Here is a 26,749-nt window from a genome sequence, read left to right on the forward strand (position 1 = left end):
CTCCATCAATGACTACAGCAGTTTTACTAATGAGCAACAGCACTCCTAGGCTCTCTTTAATAATGTTTAAAGTGTGAAAATTTTAACTGTGCAGCTGAGGGATGTATATCAGAAGTGCTATGACCAGGAGATCATAAATATCATCATAAAGAGAGGGGGGCTTCCCATAAAAATAACCAGAGATAGAAGCAAGTAAGAGCAAGACACATTAGGTCTACACATGACAAAGGAGAGCAAAAAATGCTACAAGTCTTCAGAGGCACTGTTACGACACAGAGCACAGTGGCGAGGTGTTAGGAAGACGATGTAGTGAAAAAGTTTTTTGTTGTGTCACAGGTCAAGCAGCTCTATTTTTCATGCAGTGTTCACTGGGCTGGATAATTGCCACATATGGCCAAGCTTGAGATTAGACTAACTTGGTGACAAACTCACAGAAGGGCTCTTTTATTCACACCCTGGACACACCCATACAGACATCCCACTAAAAACATTCTCCAACACACACACTCAGCAAAGTTAATACACACTAAAGTTCCTTGTTCCTTGCATACTTGACAAGTTTTCTTTAAGCTTCCCATGATCCTATGTACACAAGATAAGGACTTTTGAATTGTTTAACTAGTTTGGAATCTTACAGTAAGTATAATATTTTATTAAAATTATTCTGAAAGCGTTTTCATCGGTTTAGACTAGGGATCAAAAATGGCACTTTCAGTTTTTGGTCAAATAAGTAAAAAGGCAGGAAACCGGAGTGGTGCAACTGTTAAGCATGGGCTTATCATCAGGAGATCATGAATTTGTTCCTGGTGATGCCCAGTCACGTGTGGCCAGTTCAAGAGAGCAGAATCTGCCTTGCTCTCTATGTGGGGGGGTGTAGGACAGTGCTCATTCTCTCATTACAGGTGTCTGTTAGCTAATATTACAAGTGCTCTCCTCCAAGCACGTTGATGCCACATTATCAGCAGTTCAAAAAGATATGGTGGCGCCTCAAATTTCTCAAAGGAAGCAGTTGCTATCACTGACACAATTCTTGGTAGTACTGTGTGATGGGGAAGAACTAGCCAGTGGGTGGAATTGGCAAAGGCTAAAAATTAGAAAGAAAATTTGGTTTAAAAAAAAGAAAAAAGGTAAACCAAACATTAAATAGGTTTTTACAAATAAAATGCTGTTTCTATGAGAGACATTAGACAGGCAATTTGTAATTACTGTTAATGCAAAGTACCAAGAGTGGTACAACACCCAAGAACTTCTCCACTACAGGTCTGACGCCACTTCAAAACATGACATTGCTCTTAACACGCAAAACTGAGCAAAAAACAGAAGCAGAAAGGAAAGTCCTTGCTAGCACGCAGGAATGATCTTCTAAATTGCTAAAGAAATCATAATTAAGCCAAAGTGCAAAGTATAACTAAAAAATAATGGAATTAATTATGGTTAACTGTTTCTGTTTTCCTTCTGCCTTCTGCACTGCTGATAATGTGACTGGAACAGGAAAACTGGAAAGCAGTAAGATTATGCAGAAGCGTACCTTCCCAGAAGCTGTTTTCATCAAAGCAAACTCCCTGCCAGCTCCGAGCAGTGCTGCTTCTTCATCAAACCCTGTGCCTGAGGACATGATCGCAGACAGGGGGGGAAAAAAACAAAACAAAACACACACACACACACACACAAGCACATTGTGAGACAGATGAGAAAGACAGAAAATGTTGCACCAGCGTATCTATGCTCCAAATTCAGCTGCATTTTTTTATACATCTCACTTTGGCAAAGATTTAAAAAATGTTGATATTGGTCATGGGCCTTGCTAGGCCAATTTTAGGGTGGCTTTAGCTTCCTTCTAAATGTTATTTAGCCCCCCTTTCTAAGTAAATGTACATAACTAGTCCAAAACAACTATAGTTTATTCTCATTCACAATATACTGTGATAGCAGGGCACGACCTGGGGAAGGCGCTGGTGGTGCCTCTGCTGTACTACCAAAGATTGACTAACGTAACATTCAGACAATCATATCAGACCTCATACGCTGTAAGCCAATCATATCAGAACTGGGTGAGGCAAAGCACTGCAAAGTAATCAGTGGCTGAGCTGAAGACAGGATTTTGGCAAAAAGCTCACTAAAAATAAAAACATTAGACCTTATTCAAAATCTATAATATACAGAGTAAAACAGTCCACCTACAGGATGGATTTGTGGCAAATTATGGTCAGTACAGCTGGACATCTTTTTTTCTTTTACTTGGTTGTTAAGTAACTTTAGTTAACTTTGGGTAAAGAAAAAAGAGGTAAAGAAAAGAGGCTAGGCTAAAACTAGCATTAACTAGCTGACAGGCCAACTAATTTAACCTTACTTCATAATGAGGGCGAAAGTTTGAAAGAACAAGAGGGATAAAAATTAATGTTTATATTAGTTATAACACTCTTTATAGTCTTTGTTTTTAGATTTCTCTTCAGTATCTGGGAACAATGACACCAGTATTTGCCACATATTGCTGTTCACAGTAAGTAAAATCAGTGAAAAGGGTGATGGTGAAGTTGGCTTCCTGTTGGCAAGATTCCTGTTCAAATTTTCCCGCTGCAAGGCGCCAGAACTGCTGCAGCATTTATGGTGGAAAATTCAAACAAGAAGCTGACTTCAGCTTTGGGTACAAAGGTCATTACAATAGTTTTATATCCCTCAATTACTCAACCTGTAGATGGAAATTAAGAGTCAACAGCTCAGTCGAACGCCAGTCAGTTTTACCAGTGAAAAAAAAAATTACTGAGTTCTTGTAAATCTGAGTTTAATAAAATTAATGTATTACTACATGCAGGAAGAGAGGGAGGGGAAAAAAGTTGAAAGAGACTGACAGGGTTAAAGGAGTAGATCTGATAGAGGCTAGTGATCAAGAAAAAAGCAAGGGAGAGTTGTATAATCTTTCGGTTAAAATTAATACAGAATTTAATTTAACTGAGAAAATACAGAGAGATAAAACACAGAGAGATCACAGAAATAAGTGAACTCACTAATGATATGCAGGTCTTTTTCTAGGTCAAAGAGCGAGATGCCACAGGCATGAAGACATTTTCTAGCGAGCTTAAGCTGCAGCTCCTGCTGCAAGGCCGGGTCCGTGCTGGTGGCGTAGATCCGCACCACAAAGCCGTCCTGCATCAAAACAATAAGCATGGTTACACCTCAGTTTTCTTATATGATGATTACTGCAATAGGGCAATTAAGTTCCACAGTATGTGTACACCATCCAGACCTGTTCAGCAGTAATTGTGGTACAAATAAATCATGCCTTTTGCACTGTACTGTTACTCTGTGCACTTTGTGTCCACGTCAGGGCAAATGTGTTAAACCAGTGATAATGTATCCCAGACCCACTCAGTAGATGAGAGGATGGTCCACAGAGGACCATCAATGTAGCAGGTCAGCTGCTCTCTCTCTTTCTCAGTTTCTCTCTCTCTCTATATAATTGGGCCATTAGCACTATGCTGTCACCCAGTTCTCTGAGTCACAGAGCACTCAGGAGTCAAACCTGCCTTACCAAACAAAACGGTCTACATGTAGCATATTTTTGCTGTCGTCGCAAATCCTTGTATAGGACAGCTGTCATTTTCAAAAGATGTTAAAAAACAAAATACAAATTGAAAAAAAGGAGATACAAAATTTTATTCCAACAGTGATAACATACATAAAACCTAGCGCTGAATCAGTAATACTGTTCATCAGAAATCTGGGAAAGTGGCTCTTCAATATGTATTGAAGATCTCTATTGCTGTTTTGTTTACTTTTTTGATTTAATTTTATTTGACTATCTTTGCCTAAACAATGAGATCAGAAACCAAGTTTATTTCTTGGGATCCATAAAGTTTTCAAGCTTAAATTTCTTTTGACTTTGTTCTGGAGCAGTACTAAAATAACTTCCGACACAGGGGATTTCAAGTCTTTGACACCATTAGAACTACACAAGCATCTCAATTAGACAATCTCTGTACAAGGAGTATATTAACACACGCATTTAAGTGTGCTTAAACCCAACAAAGAGGAGAGAGACATCCTTCACCCTGGCAATAGGGCAGCACATACCAACCAGCCCCTCAACTGGACAACCTCACAAACTTACATACACATTGCCACATCTAGCTCAGTTATGACAAGAGGAGACAAAGTGGCACCGCATTGCCCTGTGGGCTACTATGTGTCATTGTAAAAGAGTGAGTGTGTGGGAGTTGAGATTCAGTATTGTGCAAAAGTCAGAGATCACCCTTCATTTATTTAATTCCCAATCAAAATGGCCATTAGGTACAAGGTGTTCATTTTTCACCAGTTATTTGAAGAAATTAGATGTATGATAATTCACCTGCATAAGAAAGGTGAAAGTCAAAGAAAAATAAGTGAAAAAGTTTACAGAACTGGAATTTAAAAAAATTATTAAAAGACAAATGGGACTCCTAACAACTGTGCAAGACCTGGTAGATCACCAAAACTGTCACCATCAGATAAACCATACTTAAAGCTTTCACTTTTGCTTCAGAAAAAAATCCATAGGTCAAACCTACAAATCATAGAAGCCGCTGATGTTCTCAAAAAAGGAACCGACCACCCCAGAGTCCAGACCTCAACATCATTAAATGCTTTTGCAATTATTTAGATTGTGAGAAGCAGAAAATTCAACCAACTTCTAAGACTCAACTTTGGAGGTGTGAAAAAACATCCCTGTAGATTTCTTTGAAAAACTGAAAGCAAGTCTCCTGAAAAGGAATAGAAGCTGTAATAAAAGCTGAACATACTAAATACTGAGATTTTTATACTATACTTAGTTGTTGAGGTTTCGGTTTCATTTTCTGCCTTTTTCCCCTGATGCCAAAAAATGAATAATTGTACTTAATGTACTTAATGGTTGTTTTTGTTTTGACTGGAAAGTAAATATATGAAGGGTGCTCCCTGACTTTTGTACAGAACTGTATGCCTGAGGCAATTATTTGATTTGCCTATGCTTTGATATTACAAAATGTGCATGCCCCTCCCTCCCTCCAGGACATCCGTGTTGGCTGCTTAGAGGCTGCTGAAACACAAAGATGTGCACACAGACACAATTTCTTTCTCTCTTGTATCAATAAAAGCTCCTCTGCATCTAAAATCATCATGTATATGGTCCTTATCCTTGGAAGCATGTATAAATGTATTTTACATGCTTCTCCTTCACAGTGGTTCACGAATGTGATGTCAGTAATCTTGGAGACCCTGGTACAATGACTACATGCTGCCCTGCGGACTCTCCTCACACTTCATAGTCATTAAACAGACAAGACATGCACACAAACTATATACATTTTCAAATAATTATTCTCTCCTGATAAAATTATTCCTTATTTTAGACGGTATGATCTTGGTTGTCATAAGCACCTAAGCATTACACCCACTCTGACTGTTTGTATAGGAAAAGGATGCTGCTGTCTTTCAGGCCATAAGTGACAAACTGTTGTGTGGTCTGAGCTGTTTGTGTTCTATCACAGACATTTCATTTCAGTGTGAAGAGAACAGACTCCCTGCTTTCATGCTGTTTAGCAAAGGCGTCTGAACAGCAGGTTCTGTCCTGACTGGTTACATCAATCTGTCACCTAGTGTCTGGGCAAATCAGTTCCTGGATAGTGCTACAAATGATATTTCCTTACACAGGTGATAATGACAACGTTACTCAGTTAATCTAGATTTTTATGCAGGTAGCACAGCAATAATAAAAAGGTAACATGGAATAAAAAGCGACTTTATCAGAGGTTGCAATTAGCTATGCATAAGCAAGTGCCTTTGAAAATACTTACATCCTTGCAGGCTGCTATCTGGTTGATATATTCACCGTCAGTGAATATGATGTTCTGCCCATCTGCTTGAAGACCTCAAAACAAAAACAAGGACACAGTGTCATTCATGCAAAGCACCGCCCTTACATACTGTAGCACTCTTGCCTCTAATAAATCTAAATGAGCAATGCAAAGTGACAGAACACAAAGGCAAGCTACAATGGCAACCACACATCGCACACAACACACCATGCAGCACTACGTAGCGTCACCTAGCATCATGTAGCAGATGCAGTATAAATCGTGACCATACTACACAGAATGTAACTGATAACAGCCAAGCACTCGTTATTTTTTTTTCATTCTACTTGTTTGAATTTCATAACATGAAACTTTCAGCATCAATTATGAATTTACCCTGAATGGTATCAGCACTCTTCACAAATCACACGTTTGAGGTGAAAAACAAAGTAGGCCAGAAAGGTTAGCTGAGGTGACAGACGATTAGCTGGGCGACATGCCACGCCCAGTGCACAGTGGTCTTTAGAGAGGACAGTGTTTGGGGTGCGGAAAAGAATATTTAGCTAGTCTCTTTAAAAATTAGGATTACAACATACATTTTAATACCCTAATAGACATGTTAATTAAAGGTGTTGTTACCAGGCATTGTGATCGTGCCCTCCTGCTCTAGAGTCTCTGGGTTGATCTTGACGGCTACCATGCTGTGACTGTTCATGTCACGATATAGCAGGGAGCCCTACAAACACACAGAACAATTTTTAAGCATCTCAGACTTCATATCTGCTGTTTTCAGTAGAGGTACTTCCATTAACAGACTAAAATTTTAGCAACCACTTCACACACTTCACAGCATACATCTTCCTGAATTCTGATCACCATGCCATGTGACCTTTTAACCCCTCGCCCTAAATGTTCTGTAGCAAACTTGACCAAAATTATCCTTAAGCTTTGATACTACAGAGAGGTTTAAAGTTTACTACAGAGCTCTCAAACCAAATTAATTATAGCTATAACATAGAAAAACCTGACAACTTGCATGTGACTGGATGCTACATGCATTCATATCATAGAATAAATCAGTTCTCTAAATTTTGTAGGAATTTAAGAAGTAGTCTTGTTACCTGAGCAAACCCCAGCCATGACCTCTTTTCCTTTCGGTTCCTGATGCGTGATGTAGAGTTGTACACATGGCCCTGCAATAATTAGTCTTCCATTAGTACACTTAGGCAGACCCTTTGGCAAACCACAGTTTTAGCAATAAATAACAGTACATTACATACATAAGAAAGAGACTCCCAGAAGCACTATAGTGCTATTATTCATTTAAATAAAATAGTTTGGGAGCTCTCCAAGATTAGACTATTCTGATTTTAGAACTAAAGAAGTATATTCACATAGCTTATTCTTTGTTCAAGACAGATGGTAAAATAACAGGTAGGCTTACCCTGACAGTGCCGCTGTACCCTGAGCCTATTTTGTAGAGGCCATCCTTGCAGAGCAGATAGAGGAAGGATCCGTCAGTCTGCAGCAGACAGCGCTCATCCTCATCAATGCTCACCTCCTTCAGAACCCACTTGTTCATCAGTGCTGCTCGTTTGATGCCGTTCCCAAACCAGTCCTGGATCTGGATCTTCCCTACAAGCACTGCCTGTACGCTCCTTTGAAGAGCATTTAGGATGGTTGGAACCTATACATCATTCAGACACAAGATGCAAATCAGAAACACTGTTGTGTTTGAAAATTCATTCATACTGACAACTAGGCTTCAGCCATTCAAGAAAGACAGACATTTTGTCTGTTGCAATGGTGTACATAGTGATTAACTACAACAAGCACTTCTCATTAAATTTACACTTGGAAGTACTATCCTTGTGGCCTTGTAAAAATTCATCCTGCATATCTTTTCTCTTTTCATTTTAGACACATTCAGTCCAGCATTATAAGCCAATTATTGTTATGACTTTTAAGCTGGACCAATCAGTATGTTGTGATGAGCCAAATGTGTATTTTTAGTTGGTGATATGCAGTAAAGAGTCCAAAAACCAAAGTAGAGAAACTGGCTGCATTAACCATGCAACACTATCAATTACACCAGAATTAAAAGGCAGAAAAGAAGAAAATACAGAGAGCAATGCTGTGCATGTTTTATTTGATGAACATGACTGTTCTCGTCTGACTCAGGAACAGGCAGTGCCAAACTGAAACTGAAAAGTTTGCAAGATAAAGGAATGGAGAGGCAAATTTATATGCAACCCATAGCTTAAAGTGCACTAATTTGCACAGCAAGAGCATAAATAAATAAATAAATAAAACCTGAGAGCCCAATGAGGCTTTTTACCATTTTTACATTAAAACAACATACTACCTCATTAGATTTTAAAGCTAACAAATATGTTTTGGTTTGTTACAACATTAAATTTTTTTTTTTATTAATTTTGCCTAGCAGATCAAAGTAGAGAGTCCAGTGTGTATTTCATTTCAAGCTGCACAATTGCCCATCCTGTGCTTCATCTGCTTTAAAGGGGCACCCACTGCTCACCAGCCTTCTGGACCAGTTTGACCACCATGGAGCTTCCCGCTGTTCATCAGTATGCAAACCTCACCTGCACGCCACTGACCCTCCTAATGATACTGCTGCATGCACAAACTCAAGCTATTTAATCATAGCCAATGCTTCTTTTGCTTTTCCCCTTTTCTGTATCTTATACTAATGGTCAAACCTTATTCTCTGTTCATATTGCTCTTTTGTCATTGTTTTGCTATCCAGTGTCGACCAGAAGTGGATGGGTTTCCTCTTTGAGTCTTGGTTTCTCTCAAGGTTTCTTCCTCTTACTCTTAGGGAGTTTTTCCTTGCTACTGTTAGCAGCCTCGTAAAAAAACAAACTTTGCTGAGCCTAAACAAAGCTCAGTTAATTTAAGGGCCATATAATAAATATGCTATCATAGTGAAGCTAACGCTTAAAAGCTACTCTTCTAGCAGCACTGTTTAACATTAATTAGTTGTTTAGTAGGTGGTTTAAGATTTATTGAATGATGGCTTGAAAATCGTGCACTGTATTATATTTGGTGACCGCATAAAGCTAACTTTTTTACCCGCAGCTCAGTTTATTTTACTTTATTTTTTTTACACAAATACAGTCATATACCATACACCCTGGTAAAAAGTCAGGAAGGTATTAAGGTATGAAAAAATAGACACTGCCCAAGCCTACTCAATATCACTTGCACACACTGGACACCAAAAATTTCTTTAGCACACAAATTACTCATCTTCTTTTCTAACCTGTCTTTCTTGTACCTATGAATAGTCACATACTCATTACCCTTCATGTTAATGCCTTCTATGAGACCCAAGTGTCTGTCTGATCCACCATCAAGCATTGCCCACTGACAATTCTGGGCCTGTAGATCATTCTTGACTCTTTAATAACTTCACCGCGCACAGTTGATAGCAGCACATGAAACAGTTATGCTCAGTAGGGATCAACTCAAAAAAAAAAAAAACCCTCAACACATAAGACAGATGTATCTTTGCATCCTACTATGTTGTGCACTAGATTTGGGCTATATGACCATAGTATTGAGAATTACTAATAGATTCCATCAGTCGTAGTATCCATAATCAAGCTGGGCAATTTACATGCCAGAAAATGTATCACTGGCTTTAAATCTGTGTGCTCTTTTTGAAGTGCAGATTCCACACCAGCCATAATATGTCTTTCTGTCTGTCATAGCACTCTACTGCAGTGCAATGCTACACAAGTTTCAGGTCACAAAACGTAAAAGGTGTGCTGTAGTCTTTTCTTGTGAAACATAACGTGGACATGATTTTGAAGGTTAAAACAAAGACCCTGTTTATACCTGGTAACTTCTTGCATCTTGAGTATCAGAATTATCTGGTTAAGGCCAAGTCACATAAATATGCAAGTGTGAACATACCCAAGACGCACTTACAACAGACAAACAAATCGGATTACTCAAACCACTTCAGGAGGTGGTCCAAGACATATCTGAGCCACACGTTATAGCAGTGTAAATGCATCCGCCTCTCTAAAACATATTCGATAACTGAAACTCCTCCCCACGCAGCACGTCATTAGGTGTGTGATCCGTGTCTGTGAGGAAGATAATTATGGAGGACGCATATGTTCGGGGATAGAAGAAACAAAATGCCTAATAGCAATATGGACAGACATTACTGTGCAAAACAAACTGCAGACGAAGAGGCTGAAAAGGTAAACGACTGGAATTGTTTGCCGTGTAACAAGCAGATTTGCATATTCCATCCCACTCAGCAGTCAGATTTCAGATTTAACCAGAGACGCATTTGACTACCAAGCGTAAATACATGTGGCTAAAATCTTATCAAGATTCAATCTAGATACGAGTTACATGAAGTAACCAGGTGTAAACAGGGTCAAAGTTGTTAAATACAAAGCCTATTCAGAGGTAGGTGTGGGCAATATGGTGAAAATATTATATCACAATACCCCAAGACATTTTTATGATACACAGTATTCAGCAAGATATTTAGTTTTTCTGAGATATAACAAGTTGTAACAGACAAATTAGAATGTGTAGTGCCAACAACTAAAAAAACATAATAAAAATAATAATAAACCTATAACTACAATGATTTTTATTAAATATTTTACAAACTGATATGCACTATATCCAATCTTAATCCTAATTATGCTCACCTTATAATGCATGTAGTCGTCAGTGTTCTTAAATCACTGACAATATCCATATGCTCTGAAAGTGCCAATTTATCACGATAATGATAAAATATCGTCATATTGCCCAGCCCTATTTAGAAAAGACAGTTTAATATATTGTTTACAGGCTATATGCTAGTCCATAAACAATAAAAGTAGTATGGAGGTTACACTGTAAGTTTTAGCCTACATTATTATTTTAAAAATAGGCTTCTGGAGAACACAGCCTACATGTTTCTGACCAGAAAATGCAACATTTCAGCAGTGTTCTCCACGGTGTTACCACTTCACCTGTCCTACCACCAATGGGTTACAGTTGACTGTGAGACTGTTCACTGCCACTACAGTTAAGGTTAAGAGCAGCCTTTCACTCAACTAAAAGCACTTATTAATTGGTGACATCATTACGCGCCTTTCTCGTGCTCACTAAAATGTTTTGAGTTGAGAAAAGCGTGATGGCAGCCACAAGAACAAAATACTCAAAAGTGTGGGAGCATTTCATGCTAAACTCGGAAAAAAAGGTTGTCAGTTATACTATTTGTAAAGCCGACCTCAGCTGGCAGGGGAGCACATCCTCCATGTTGAAGCATCTGAAGAGGAAACATGTCGGCTCACTAGATGAAGAAGATGCATCTCAGTAAGTTACCTGTGCTAGCTAGTTAGCTAAGGTTAATGTTAAAAGCCGTCTTACTTTACGTTAAGAGCTGTAACATCTATTTGGAAATGTTTTTCTGTTGACTCATTAATGGAGTTGGAACGGAGAAGCAAGTAACTATTATTCATAACGACCCTGTTCACATTCCAAATAATGTTTACAGTTTTAAATATAGAATTGTTGTCTTAAGGTTGAGGCCACCAGTGCGTTCAAATTCAGCGAACATAGGAGAACATTTGCGAACACTCGCAAATAGTTTCAGGAGGTAATTCTCCGCATACAGGACAGCTTGACAAAGTGTTAGACAGTACAATGCAGGAAGCACAGACTGCATTGTTTACATTTAAAATTTTAATTTAGATTCATTTTTTTTATTTACTTGATTGGACAATTGATTGAATTTTGTCATATATTTTATTTCTGCTAGTGTGCACATTCTTGGTTTTAAATTGCTAGAAAAAATATACTGGAGTTTTTTTTTTCTTTTGTATTAGCAGGAAAGTTCATTAAAACAGCACATTTTTAAATAAGTTACTCATCTTTATTGTCTTCGTTTTTAGTTAGCAAATGCCTAAAACAACCTCAAGCTAAATAAGACAGCTGATAGCTACATAAGAGTTAGTGATTCATAACCGATTATTCATTTCAATAATCAATAGATTATCAATAGACTATTGAACTATCAAATTAGTAGAGATATTTACTTATGATTTTGGCCATCAAAAAAGGGCAGCTGCCAAGATGTCTAATAAATGCGCAATGTCACCACTCAATTGTGAAACAGTGATGGCTACAGAGGCACAATAATGCACACAATCTCACAAGCCTATTGTGCACTTTTGTGCTAATTATACATTCAGCATCAATGAATCTAACTCCACATCTTCAAACAAGCTTTGCATATTACATTTGCATATTATGCCCCAATCGAATGTCCTCTCAGCAACTAAGGAGAATGAACTCCGATCTGTGTCATGTCTAAACTCCAACAATCCAGCAGTCACGCCCCAGGCTACATCATTAAGCCAAATTTAGCAACATGAAAAGACAAACAGTCTAGAAGAGGCGCAAACGAGGCCGAAACGTAATTGACAGAGGCACTCTTGGCAGGCAGAGTAACCTTATAAGACTGGAACTCAGAGGGCTTTGGCATTTTCAGCAATTCAATTCTTGAGTTCCAGATACAGAGATGCAGCTCAGAGTCTGCCTGCCTCACTGAAGTTAGACACAGATCATTTCACTTAGAAACAGTGGCAGTGGCAGAGTCTCTACAAACTAACAGTAGAACCATCTTCTGCAGCTCAGAACAAACAAACAGACATAAATACCACTGCAAGTATTCAGCGACTTAAATGCGTGTTATAAAGCTGCCACAAATTTACACCCTGTTAAACACTACAAAACATAATCATCTATTCAGAGCTTATCTTTATAACTGTCTACGTATACATTAGTGTGCAGTACACACCTCAACTGCTTTGCATTCAAACACATTGCCATTCTAACCTGGATGGTCTGGCAGGCGTGGCTGCCATTGTTGGTGAGGATGGCGGATACAGCCTGCAGGGTTTTCCCCGTGTCTCCCCAGGCCACCACCAGGCTGAACAGGCATGCACAGGACAGAGCTGTCAAGGCCTGACCAGTGGGGTCATTCATTCCTGTACTTCGCACTGTTGTCTCTAGTAGCAGGTGGAAGAGGGATTCTATGGGACCAAAAATGAAATCATGTTTAGCAAAAATATGCATGCATATAAGAGTTTTTTGTGTTTTGTGTGTGTGTGAGAGTGAGTCAGAGAGTGAGACTTACCCAGTACATCTGGAGGTTCAGTCTGGAAGCTCTCAGGCTGTTGTCCCTGTAGCATGTCCAGCAGGGCCTGTAGGCTTCTTAGACACAGTGAGTGGTGTGAAAACCGTGTCTCCTTGATAAGCTCAAACACCCCACACAGTCCAATGCCAATGATCTGACAAGAACAAGAACATACAATGACTGTTATGGCACTAAACAGACAGAGAGAGACACACATATTAGGGGCACACGATACACAAAATGCAAAATGCAAAAATGTAACCAGACAATTTATTATTTTAGTTGATCTGCGTTTTAAATTTAGGAAGTAAATAAAGTGAAACAGGTAAGTGCTCACTGTATCTAAATGCTGCTGTTATACTAGCACTAAAATGTCAAAGCATAATTGCATATGACACATTGTGCTAAATAGCTTGTTGCTACTTACCTTTGATGTAGCATTTTGTCTGACTCATGTTATTAAATAGGAAACTATTAATTTCTAATTAAACAATTTAAAATGCCAGTTTTGCCCATTGAACAGCAGATAATGTTATTTATGTTGCAACTCTGGCTACAAAAGATACTACACTAGTGCATTTCATATGCTCATTTATCTCAGTGTGATCTTCAGGTTAAAAATGCAAATAACAATAGGCCAAAAACTCAGCCATCAACCAATTTGTCTGTTAAAAAATTATAACTGGAATCGACCATAAAAACTGATGCATCCCTACCACATCCATAAAAGTATGCTTACATTACAGAGGTGAAACACACAAGCAAATTTCTAAATAAATTCACAGGCAAATCTTTTATGCTCTACAAGTTTGGACACCTTCTAAAATATTTTCCATTTTCATTTTCATCCAAACACACTATCAAACAGCACTCACTGGATAAGACATGTTGCATCTCCAAAATGTCAATCTGGCTAATCTACATCTTGAAGAAGGTAGAAAAAAAAGCTATTTAAATGGCTATTTAATGTCAATCCAGTCACATGGATCTTTGAGTCTGTGGAACTGCTTCCTAGCCCTCATGACCTAGCCACTAGGTACGGCCAATATGATGATTTTTATTGTTATTGTGATAAATTAGATCAGAAACGCTTTTCTGAGCATATCATGGACATCAGTACTTCAAGAATACTGACTAACTACGTTTCATCAAAAAGTGACTATAATTAGGCCTGTTTAACTGGATTTAGTGCACTGCAATTTGTATTACACTGAATAAAAATCACTGTAGTTGTAGCTTTATTATTATTATTATTATTATTATTATTATTATAGTAGTTTTATGTGTGGCACTAGATGTTCTATTTTCGGTTCCACTTATTAAATCTCAGAAAAACAAAATATCATAATGGATACTGTGTATCAAGAAATGTCATGAAGTACAACGATATAATATTTTTGCCATATCGCCCTCCCCCGCTTCTTGCCCTGATGAAGAGATAGTTCTATTCTCCATCATGCTTTGTTTCCTTCTGTACGTTTATCGAAACAAACTGACTCATTTTCATTCATCTTCGAATATCATCCTCTAACACATGAATGTCACAAATTACTCATCAAAGGCCCTCTGCTGAACTACAGTGCAAAACAATACCAACTTACTCAAAAAGCCTCAATTAAATGCCTGCCCTTTGACCAATGAAACACTGCTTTTGATAGAGGAACATGGATCACTCTTACATAATCCTCATAAAGCCAAGTATGCCTGCTTTTCAAGAGTATGTCCAAAGGGCAAATAACACATGGAACATCAAGATGCCAAAAACAAAAGATTGTAATTACATCAAAAAGTGATTCTGATAATTATTTTATATAGACGGGTTTTAAAATACACGGCAATGAAACTGTTCTATAAAATTACAGATTCTTAACAACTTCTTAAGTTGCTGCAGTATGTCTGTGAATTGTGATTGGTTGGCATGTATTTCAATTTAATCATATTTAAGAATATCAACCATTTTTAACTGCACACCCCAGCAATTAGCACTGTGCAAACTGCATCACCTGCATCATCAAGTCAGGTTGTTAAGTAATCTCAAACACACTTGCTTCTGACAGTGCTTGGCATACTGTTATTTATAAGACAAACATATGATCAAAATTCAGGCTTCCCCCAACGCACACACACACACACACACCCACACACACACACACACAACACACTGGTCAATAAATTACAAACCATTTAGGCTAAGAGAATGTAGGTATGCTAGTCAATATTTTATCTGATGACTAATTGATTACTCAAGTCTGATTGGCCAGTGATGGCCTTGTTTTTCAAGATACTAAGTCCTGTCTTGAAATCCCATTAAAGACTTCCAGAGGTGCTATACGCAAAAGCCGAACTCAATAGGGCAACCGGATGTTTAGACAGTCATTTGCATTTTACAGGATCAGATATTAAGTATTTCTGAGAATTGTCAGCAGCTCTTAAGTAATGCAGCTGTTTTGCTCAACTAAACTCCACCACTAAAAGATTAATTGGTCATATTGCTTACAAATGTCAACATGACCGTATCTGCCACAAGACTGTATATTTGGCACATGCTATGTGCTGAACTCCACACACGGTCAGGAAGGAGAGATGGTTGAGAAGTTTGACTTGGATTTGAACTAGTAAAAATCAAATTTGAAAGAACTGGACACAAAAAATTATTTGACAAATTATACGATCCAATATGGCAGATGTGCAGTGTCCTTGAGACTATTTGATTCTGGTTCTTATGCCGCATTCACACAATTGCAGTAGATGGACAATGTCAAACTGGACACTCCATTGTTTTCAATGGAGCCGCAGCAGAACATTCTGCCATCGCCAGTAGCAAAGCCCTGCAGATTGCTGCAGAGAGCAATTTCTGCTTGACAAACGGGTAACATTAACTCCTTTTTTGCTGTTTCACAGAACCAATAGGTCAGTACTGCTTTCTCTGATTCGCTAATATTTGTGATAGCTAATCCCAATTAGTTAGCTTCACAGTAGCAATTGTAGCAACAGTTTGCTAACCCAAAACCAAATTACACTACCTGGTGTGTCTTGCTCACTTTAACATCATATCATGGTAATTGTCCCACGTTTGCAAAGGGTTTTATGGCCACAAAGAGCTTTAAAACACCTCCTTCAAGCTGTGGAGTATATGATGTTGAATGATAAGAAGTTAAAATTAATTCTCTTTCAGCACACAACAGACTAGTAGGAAAATGATTACACAACGTATGTGTTACCCCTACAAAAACTTCAGAAATACTGCATCAGAGTCATCATATTATATTTATTAGAGCTCAATTTATTTAAGGTTTTTCTTCATGCTCCTAGGTTGTAGATTGCACATGTGCTCTTTGATGTTGTGACTAAAATTATATAATACCCCTCTTCGGACAGGCATGATGTTAACTGAAATCTGCATCAATTTATGGTCTTACAAGGCAGCATTCGCCTTTGGTCTTCCTTGCGAAAAGAACCGAGTTCTTTACGTGCTCTGCTTCCAAAAAGTCACAATGCCGGGCCTCCTGATGAGCTGAGAGGCTCGGCCTTTAATCCTTTCAAGCACTGCTAAAAGCTTCTGATAGTGTAGATTTAATTACAAGACCCGTCTAAAGGAGACAGTGCTAACCTGATGAGTTCAAAAGCACAGCTTCTCACAGAACTCCACATGTACATGTACTAGACCCACAGTCAAACCAAGAATCTCCTCATAGCGTAAGCACTTCTTACTAGCTTGCCATCGTCACTGCTACCTAACGTCCTCAAAATTTGCTTATTCTAACAAAACTTTTTAAACTGAGTTCCATCATCAGTTCATCAATGTTAATCTCAGAAGAATACAAACAGAAACAGGGATCCAGTCCTCTCACATTTCTACAGAAACACAGTCAAAAAAATATCAAACGTTTGGACACACCTACAAATAGTGGGGTTTCATTTTCACTATTTTTCACAGTTCAGAATAATAGTGAAACTATCCAAACTATGAAGTAACACAGATGGAAATAACAAATACCACCCCTGCCCTGATGACAGTTTCTGAACTGACTGGTGCTGTACATGATCAGACAATTCAGGTCCTAATAAAGGACTTGGCTGCGTGAGAGAACTCTGATGCTTGTAATTTGACGTTTAGCATTTGCAGAGGTTGCTTCAATGCCATGGATCAAGAGAAGAGTCAGCCATAGTGCACTGGTGTATCCTACTAACCTTGGGCAGTTTGACAGCAGGTTCCCGGCACTCCTCCTCCTCCTCACTGTCCGAGTCACCACTCTGCACAGAGTTCCGAGAGGCCAAGGCCAGGGAGGCCTCCTTCTGCTGCCAATCCAGCACACAGTGCCGTACATTACAGTAGACATTGAAAGCAGAGGGATTACTATGGAGCTTGATGTCTGGCACCGGGAAGGCTCCGTCCAGATTTTCTGTCTGCAGGAGTGACAGATATACAGAAAGATGAGGAATACAAGAAAATGTGGAAGAACAGAGCAATGGAGATTGGGTGAGATAAATGATGTACATTTAGAGTCTTAAACAAGACATGCGACACAACAAGAAAATGGGATTCCCTTTATTTTTCTTTACTACAGGGAAATCTTACTGCTCTATTTGTGGGTCAGTACATTCTGTCACCAGACATTTACACACACCTGCAGAGTGAACAGATACACGCTGCCAAAAATCCCAGTCAACAAAACAAAATGACAAATAGCACATTGGCTGATTAAGAGCACTAATATAATTCACAAACATCAGGAGTGTAGCATCAAAATACACTAAGATTCACAAAAAATATATAAAAAAAAATCCAGTCAATAAAGCACAATGCACCAGAAAGCTTGACTTGTTCTCCAGTGTTACTTCTAGAAGAAAAATTTCTCTGATCCCTTCAGCAAGCTAAGTCTTCATTTCATAAAAATGAACAATTACCTATTGATGAACAAACAACAGAAAAGTACACTAGGATGTGACTGGGTAGGTTTGTGCTAAACGAACTGTAACTGGTAAAAGGTAAAGAAAAAACAAAACAAATCTATTGGCTTTCCTCAGACTCAGACTGATGGAAATGTCTGTTCACTGGTACATTCTGATACAGGCTATTAAGCCACATACGTGCCACAAAAGCTTGAAGGTAATGCTTTAATGTGATCAACTGAGAAATCCATTAATGTTTCTTTGGCAGCAAGATGGACGGCACTTTTCACAGAGCTGGGGAGATTCCGAACCACTTTTCGATTGAGAAAGAAAAAAAATTCCCATTTTCCCTAACCACACGGACCACAGGCCTGTAAGCACAGACAATCAGCCCAACTCAGTGGCAGAACCAAACTTCTTCCATGCCACCGTGTACATATCCTTAGACTACAGTGCCAGGTTTTGAGATTAATTACACTTTCCTTGGCAAATTAAAGATGACAATATATATCAACCAACACTTTAACTTAACTGTGATATTATTCTTTTATTTCCATTATCTTACAACCCTGTTTGCAAAAAGTTTATTATTTTTATGATTATTAGTAGTAGTAGTAGTAGTATTGGCAGTAGTAGGGCATCTCTGTATTTACATGTGCTGATACTTGTGGACACCTCAGTGATGTTCCTGGAAGCATCAGCAATTACACTTTAAGTTTACAGAGATTATTATAATTCTTTTATAACTCTGAAGTGGATGCAGGAGCAAAACACCATAATAGTATGTGAGATGAAGCTTAACCTTTGTCAAATAAAAAGTAAGACAAGGGAAAACCAAAAAACAGGTTTAACCAGGTATGACCATTCACTGTGTTTTTCCACATGGTTATCTAGAGGTGGGCGGAATGGCAAAAATGTAATATTGCAATACTTCAATACTTCATAATGGTATATTTCACAATATATATTTTTTTTCTGACATCTAATAAATTGGAAAAGACAAAGTAGTGCCACATTTAGAAATACCAACAAACATTATGAATACAGTGATTTATATACCACATTTCACACACTGCGATGCACTAAATCCAAGAAAACAAAACTGTGCTCATGTTTGTAATCAAACATGCAGTGGGAAGTGTTTAAAGGACAGAAAATATCCATGACATATTCAGAATAGCATACGGTGACATATTGTGATGCAATTTATTATAATAACAATAAATATTGTCATATTGCCCAGCCCTATGGTTATCCAAATAAGAGGATTCTGTTACCAGCACAAGCCTACACAACACTTTTGTTGGTATGGTTCCACCCTGCCTCAGTTAGAAAAGAATACTCACAGTACAATAAGTATTTTTATTTGATAACCAAATATAAAGTCTGTTTACTTAACTAACACTTTTACTACACAAGCACAAGGGTCTCGGAACCATTTTCATTTGGAACGGGAGAGTCCTTCTGATCCCATCATTTTTTGTTCCCATCGCAAGGATATGCAGAGTAGCCCAGCACAGTGAAGCAGTTAACATTCTCTTCTAAGTGCCCAGGGTGTTTGCCTGCATGCCCAGTAGTTAAAAAAGATGTAGAAACAGGCATTTTCTTGATCATTTTCAAGCCAGTAATAATCATTAGATGAAACAAAGACATTTATAATATCAAGGCAGGAAACGATTCCTACTGACCAGCCACCAAATAATTGATAAGCTACTAAGTAATCAGGCATGAAATGCTGTCTAGTAAAGAGGATTCAATTTTATAGCTCCATTAGTATAATCTTCAGAATTGACATTATTATTAGCCTCTTTAGCTCACCGTCAGCACTCACATGCCCACTCTAGACAGTGTTATTCAAGAGAAAAAAAAATCCCATGAGGGCCTGTGATCACTGTGGCTTAAATAATCACTTTTTTTAGCTTAGTTTCTCAAAGACATGAGCTACTGTTGGTTGTATAGCCCAGTTTTACAGATGACCAGCTATTGGTAATACAGAACAAAAATACTTGTGAATTCACTCTCGCTTCAATGCTAATTGGCACTGGTCTTAGCACCACATTGAAGGAGAATAGAAATCCAAGATATTATTATGAAGAACATATCCAACAAATGTTTGAAGGAAGACGCAAAGAAATATTTTTTCATTCATTTATTTATCAATACATTTTTCATGGAAAAAAGAACAATCAAAACGAACAAACTACTCCACTTACAAAAAATGTCCACAAGAATAATGGCTAATCTGACCACTCAGAAATGAGCATTTGAAACAATGACATCCCTCCAACCAAAAGGAATAGCAATTTTGACAGTAATTTTTAATTTTAAAAGCACCAGGTTTCTGATTTTATGCATGATTTGCATAATTGCTGCTAAAGCACTTTTACATGGTGTGACCACAGGAGAAGAGAAAAAGAGAAATTTACAAAAACTACCAAAGTCAAAAGTTAGGCAAAATGTAATATTTCACAGAAAGGTTGTTGAGCTGAAGAAAATCTCAATAAAACAAAACCATATTTGAACTGAACTTCAAGCAACAAACTGTAGTTAGGATGGAAATACTGACCATATATTACAAAGACAGCATAACCGGTTCTCTTTAACTGGATTTAGTGCAGTTCAGTATATGAAATGTAGAATATAAATCACAGTATTCATAGTTTTTGATGCAGCTTTTAAACATGGTACTACTTTGTCTGTTCTAACCTATCAATGGTCATCTTTGCCATATCACTCACCTCTAAGTATATTCATTTATAACTATCCTTACATATGTTAAATGAATTATCAAACCTGCACATAATTTGAAGTGTGCCCACACTTGAATTGTTAGTCTTTGCTCTTTTAGCTTCAATGGCCATACAGAATATATATATATATATATATATATATATATATATATATATATATATATATATATATATATATATATGAAGAACAGGGCTTAAACTGTACACTTAAATATTAGACAAAGATAACACAAGTAAACACAAAAAGTAAACAGCAAACCTACAGGGCCCTGTGTGAAAAAGTGATTGCCCCCTAAAACTGGTTGGGCCACCCTTAGCAGCAACAACTTCAATCAAGCGTTTACGATAACTGGCAATGAGTCTTTTACAGCGCTGTGGAGGAATTCTGGCCCACTCATCTTTGCAGAATTGTTGTAATTCAGCCACATTGCAGGGTTTCCGAGAACGAACCGCCTTTTTAAGGTCATGCCACAGCATCTCAATCGGATTCAGGTCAGGACTTTGACTAGGCCACTCCAAAGTCTTAATTTTGTTTTTCTTAAGCCATTCAGAGGTGGACTTGCTGGTGTGTTCTGGGTCATTGTCCTGCTGCAGAACCCAAGTGCGCTTCAGCTTGAGGTCATGAACAGATGGCTGGACATTCTCCTTCAGGATTTTTTGGCAGACAGCAGAATTCATGGTTCCGTTCACCACAGCAAGTCTCCCAGGTCCTGAAGCAGCAAAACAGCCCCAGACCATCACACTACCACCACCATATTTTACTGTTGGTATGATGTTCCTTTTCTGAAATGCTGTGTTACTTCTACGCCAGATGTAATGGGACACACACCTTCCAAAAAGTTCAACTTTTGTCTCGTCAGTCCACAGAGTGTTTTCCCGAAAGTCTTGGGGATCATCAAGATGAGACGAGCCCTTATGTTCTTTTTGCTCAGCAGTGGTTTTCATCTTGGAACTCTGCCATGCAGGCCATTTTTGCCCAGTCTCCTTCTTATGGTGGAGTCATGAACACTGACCTTAACTGAGGAAAGTGAGGCCTGCAGTTCTTTGAATGTTGTTGTTGGGTCTTTTGTGACCTCTTGGATGAGTTGTCGCTGCGCTCTTGGGGCAATTTTGGTTGGCCGGCCACTCCTGGGAAGGTTCACCATTTTTCCATGTTTTCCCCATTTGTGGATAATGCCTCTCACTGTGGTTCGCTGGAGTCCCAAAACCTTAGGAATGGCTTTATAACCTTTTCCAGACTGATAGATCTCAATTACTTTGTTTCTCATTTGTTCCTGAATTTCTTTGGATCACAGCATGATGTCTAGCTTTTCAGGATCTTTTGGTCTACTTCACTTTGTCAGGCAGGTCCTATTTGAGTGATTTCTTGATTGAGAACAGGTGTGACAGTAATCAGGCCTGGGTGTGGCTAGGGAAATCGAACTCAGCTTTCCAAATTTGTGATAAACTACAGTTAATTTATGTTTTAACGGGGGGGGGCAATCACTTTTTCACAAAGGGCCCTGTAGGTTTGGATTTCTTTTTCCCTTAATAATAAAGATCTTTATTTATAAACTGCATTTAGTGTTTACTTGTGTTATCTTTGTCTAATATTTAAATTTGTTTGGTGATCTGAAACATTGAAGTGTGACAAACATGCAAAAGAACAAGAAATCAGGAAGGGGGCAAACACTTTTTCACACCACTGTATGTATGTATGTATGTATGTATGTGTGTGTATATATATATATATATATATATACACACATACACATACATACACACACACACACACACACATATACGCACATACACACATACATATATTATTGCATCTGCTAGATATTTCACCAACATTTCAAACCAACATCTGACGATGCATCTGACGAAGTATACTCTGAAAGAGAAGAATGTTGCCGGGACACTGGGCTAAAATATCTGCACTGTATTCATTGTACTGCATTTGTAACCCTACACAAATAAAAGCTATATTTTGAGAATGCCTTGGCCAGTAAAGAAAACAAATGTATCCTCCAACAAATTAGGCCTCACCTCTCACTCAAAGCCTACATAAGCAAACTGAAGCTACCTTTTTCTGGACATATTCTAAGAAGCACCAATCCATTGGAAAAGACCATCATACTTGGAAGAGCTGAAGGTAAAAGATGAAGAGAATGACCAGCAACAACACAAACTGACACAATCAGTGGAATCATGAACCAGCCATTCAGAAGCCTGAAGGCCCAAACAGAAAACAGGATGTTATGGAAAAACACTTTCCATACGGTCGCCAGGACGGCACTTCATTAATTAGTTAATTAATGCTAATCTACATAGATGTCGTACCAGTTTCTACTTTTTATAAAGGTTTATGTGTCGCCATTGACAGATACATACAGGAAAAATATCAGACAGCCTCATCGGCCCTTAATTCCCACATCGGTGCATCCCTAAACTGCATGACATGACAATGCAAGTGTGTGCTATCTCAGGCAATATTTTCAGCACAGGATCAGATTCACTCTGTTTTTCCCCTCTGATAACTGACCCAGCATTTTCTGCTTATATCGGCCCGATACAGACATCTGGATCAGTGCCATCTTTGACAGTGAGCCTTTCAAGTTGAATTTGCACCGTACACAATGTTTAATGGTGAAGTAAGTAAATGACAGAGACAAGCTACATTTGCCCCAGTGTCCCCTAAAAGCCAAACCACACTCCAGCATCCCAGTTTTTCCTGAAATACTTTATTAATTCTGTCACTCACATCTTTGAGAAGGGAAAGTGAAACTAATCAGCATGCATTACAGCTGTTCAGAAGCAAAATGCAGAGTTTGAAAACTAAACTAAAATGAAACCAACTCAAGTCAACCTTTCTCTGCGAACCAACTCTGCTGAGGCAGAGACATTAACTACTTCATTTGCCTTCACACAAGACTTCAGTAAATGTACAATGCAGCAAAATGTTGCAGAACTTTTTGGGGAAATCTTTTCAAAAAGAAATAAGTGAGCAATACAAGTGGTACATGCTGCTTTCAAAAGGCTGTCAAAAAATCCCCATGCAAAATAGGTCAAACCAAACATTTTCTGTCAGGAAGAATGTCATTGCATCTGATAGAGGGAGCAGTTACACACTGTAGTGTTCAAGTTATTTAAACAGCATCTTCTGTCTTCAAAACAAACCCTCCCTCTGTGAAGGACTCCACCCATGTCTGTTTGGGAGCAAACAAAGCACGCCATAGAAGTGACAGAGGGACGGATAAAGACAGGGAGTGACATGAGAGAAGGGAAGCAATGAGAGAAGCAGAAAGCCAGCGGGTTTTCAGAGCGGAGAATTACTGCTGCAAATGCCCGCTTTCTGCTACAATCACGTTAATCTCCTTTGCCCCTTCCCGTGAGCCATTCTTATTCCCTTTGGGAAAATAAAAGTGCCGGAAAAGGGACATCCAAACACAGGCAAGAATTATGCTCCACACACACAATCGGGAAAAAAAACATCTAGTACAAGATCTGTTACACTTGTGCTGAGAGACTCTCTCCGCACAGATGTAAAACCCTGCTGACTGGCACACTATAGGTGTTCAGAGCAGGAGATGGAGAAAGCTGTTGCTGTGGAGATGTGCAACACGGGTCGCCCAGCAACAGCCAATCGTGACCCAGTCACTGCCCAAATTTCTTCCATGTGTGCAAGTGTTTACTGGCATCTGCTCAGCTCGAGCAGACTAATTAAAACATAATAAAACAACTGAAGTCTTTTTGATAACACAACCAACAAAGGTTGCACAAGAATTGTCATCTGCCAATTAGACCTGTGCGATGTAACTGGATATCGGTGATGACTAACAAGGCAATAATAGTCATGTTGAGAATCGTCGCGTTGAGAATCACGATATTGAATATAATATTTTGAACAAAATTCGAATGAAAAATAATGCTGACAATAAACACGTTGTTGCACAACTTACTAACAACACTAGAGCTGGGTGGCAGGAGGAGTGAGTTTGCTGATTGGTGCTGACTGTTTGCAAAATTGGTGTTCGAACAATGCAACTGCATTAGACTGCATGATTAACAGAATGTCCATTTTCCACAAGACATTGTCAAAGTTTCGTATTGCAATATCACAATGCAGCATCACCCCCTACGAAATAATATTAAATAATATGTACTTGAACGTTTTATTCTTTAGCGCAACATTGTAAGCGTTTCCCATCGAGCTTAAGCAGCCGGATTGTTCAGATGAGTGGTAAATTTATGAAAACTGAACACTTCATGGTTTCCCAGACAACTACAGCTGAACTGCAGAGTGTCTCCGCTGTTAGGACTGATGGCAGCAGGCCTGGGAGAAAGGGTGATGTAATCAGATATCATTAATGATGGACTGGTAACGTTGACGATGTGTAAAAGGCGATAACCACAGTTTTGGAAAAGCAACAGGGGACCAATCTAACGTTAAACAGCTTGTAAACATATAAGGAAATTGAGGTTCTTGTTCCTTTAAGATGTAAGCAACATCTGGCTCTTTTACTGTCCTGTTGCGGCTCCACAACAGAATTAGATTTTTAGGTGAAATAAAATAATCCTTCTTTGCAGTAAAATAAAGCTCTGCCGATCGTTCTAACCATTTTAACGATAAATGGTCTTAAACGCTGGAGTTAATGTATAACTGCTAATTCACCCTTTAACGCTGAAGGTTGGTGCGCAGACTGCTGATCACAATAGCAACATCAACAATCTGGCCTAACTAGTAGCTGACAAAAAAGGCAAAGAGAGAGATTTAAGACGAACATCGATAATTTTGTGACGAGTGGACTTTGCGTTTATAAGCACTCCAGCTGGTTTCCTGATACATTTAATCTACAAAGAGAAACTGTCAAACACTGGAAGGTCATGAGGCTGAAGTCAGCTTCTCATTCGCCAGCTTCTTGTTAGAATTTTTCCATTCCACCTTAAAAAGTGAAGCAGTTCTGTCACCTCAGGCACCATTTAAGAGGGAATCGGAAAAATGTAAACAAGAAGCCAGCGAACAAGAAGCTGACTTCAGCCTCAGAAAAAGTCAAACGTTGGGAGACATTTTACAAGAAACTATTCTACTTTTGTGGAAAAGTTTTCTGCTGGAGATGCAAGAAAAGCAGCTATAGCTGAGCTAAAGCTTAAAGCAGAGCAAAGTGACCCTGCATTTCCATTTATATTATATTTTTAGCCTATACTAGTACTACTGAGACATATGTACAGTCAAGATGGTAAAATAGACAGAAACTGTTGTGGCTCCCAAGGTGGTTTAATTTTTGTTGAAAGGACAAAATAGCTCTTCTTAACATTTGGATTGCCGACCCCTGCTTTAATAAGTGCAGAGGTACGCTCATCAATAGTCATTTTCTCTGTCTGAAAGACAGAGAGAGATAGATAGAGGGAGAGAGAGAGAGAGGGAGAGGGGGGAGAGAGAGAGAGAGAGAGAGAGAGAGAGAGAGAGAGAGAGAGATAGATAGATAGAGAGAGAGAGAGAGAGAGAGAGAGAGAGATAGAGAGAGAGAGAGAGAGAGAGAGAGAGATAGAGAGAGATAGATGTTTAAGAAGCTGCTTGTTAGTTCTCACTGCTACGCGCTGTTATGCTAGCTTTACCTCACGGCTTTTCAACTTCTACTTATTTTACTTTAAGTTCAGCTTGGGGTGCATGGAGCCAAAAATAAATGCTGACGTGCTTTGGAACCCTGGAGATAAAGTTGCTCTGATCCCCATTTACAGCCAGGAAACAGGATAGAAAAAAAAGGTAATAACATTAAGCAAATATGCACATAATGTTTTTTTCACTTTTACTGTTAAAACATCGAGTTATAATGGGGCCTATGATGAGGCTACCAGTAAACTCCCACTGTCTCTGCTGCATGCGATTTACTGAGTAAAATGTGCAGTATTTTCTGTACAGCTTAAGTGTCACAGTGGCTCAATTAAGAAAATGCCGCTGTAACGACAGAAAACGTCTTGTTTCTTAATACCTGCAGCACATGCACATGGCTTTGGAAATCACTTGCAGTCTGAAGTTTCTCCAAAAGTGAGGGCTATTAGCATGCAAGTTGCCCTAAATCTGCACCAGGAGAAGCTCATGAACATATACGTTAGCAGCCACGTTCATTATAACG

At 38.6% G+C, this 26,749-nt stretch overlaps 1 protein-coding gene across 9 annotated transcripts in view; it reads right to left on the minus strand.

Annotated features, from left to right (window-relative positions):
• mycbp2 (MYC binding protein 2) overlaps positions 1-26,749 on the minus strand; it is a 77,585-nt gene that overhangs the window by 46,886 nt on the left and 3,950 nt on the right. For all 9 annotated transcript variants that reach the window (XM_036564482.1, XM_036564263.1, XM_036564337.1 and 6 more), the window contains exons 3-11: positions 17,179-17,394; positions 12,988-13,141; positions 12,687-12,883; positions 7,252-7,494; positions 6,929-7,000; positions 6,447-6,543; positions 5,808-5,881; positions 3,006-3,144; positions 1,529-1,605 (exon numbers count right to left, since the gene is read on the minus strand). In XM_036564482.1, the coding sequence (XP_036420375.1) occupies positions 1,529-1,605; positions 3,006-3,144; positions 5,808-5,881; positions 6,447-6,543; positions 6,929-7,000; positions 7,252-7,494; positions 12,687-12,883; positions 12,988-13,141; positions 17,179-17,394 (1,269 nt within the window). The remainder of the gene's footprint in view (positions 1-1,528; positions 1,606-3,005; positions 3,145-5,807; positions 5,882-6,446; positions 6,544-6,928; positions 7,001-7,251; positions 7,495-12,686; positions 12,884-12,987; positions 13,142-17,178; positions 17,395-26,749) is intronic.

Source organism: Colossoma macropomum, unplaced genomic scaffold, assembly GCF_904425465.1.
Source record: "Colossoma macropomum unplaced genomic scaffold, Colossoma_macropomum, whole genome shotgun sequence".
Lineage (NCBI taxonomy): Eukaryota > Metazoa > Chordata > Actinopteri > Characiformes > Serrasalmidae > Colossoma > Colossoma macropomum.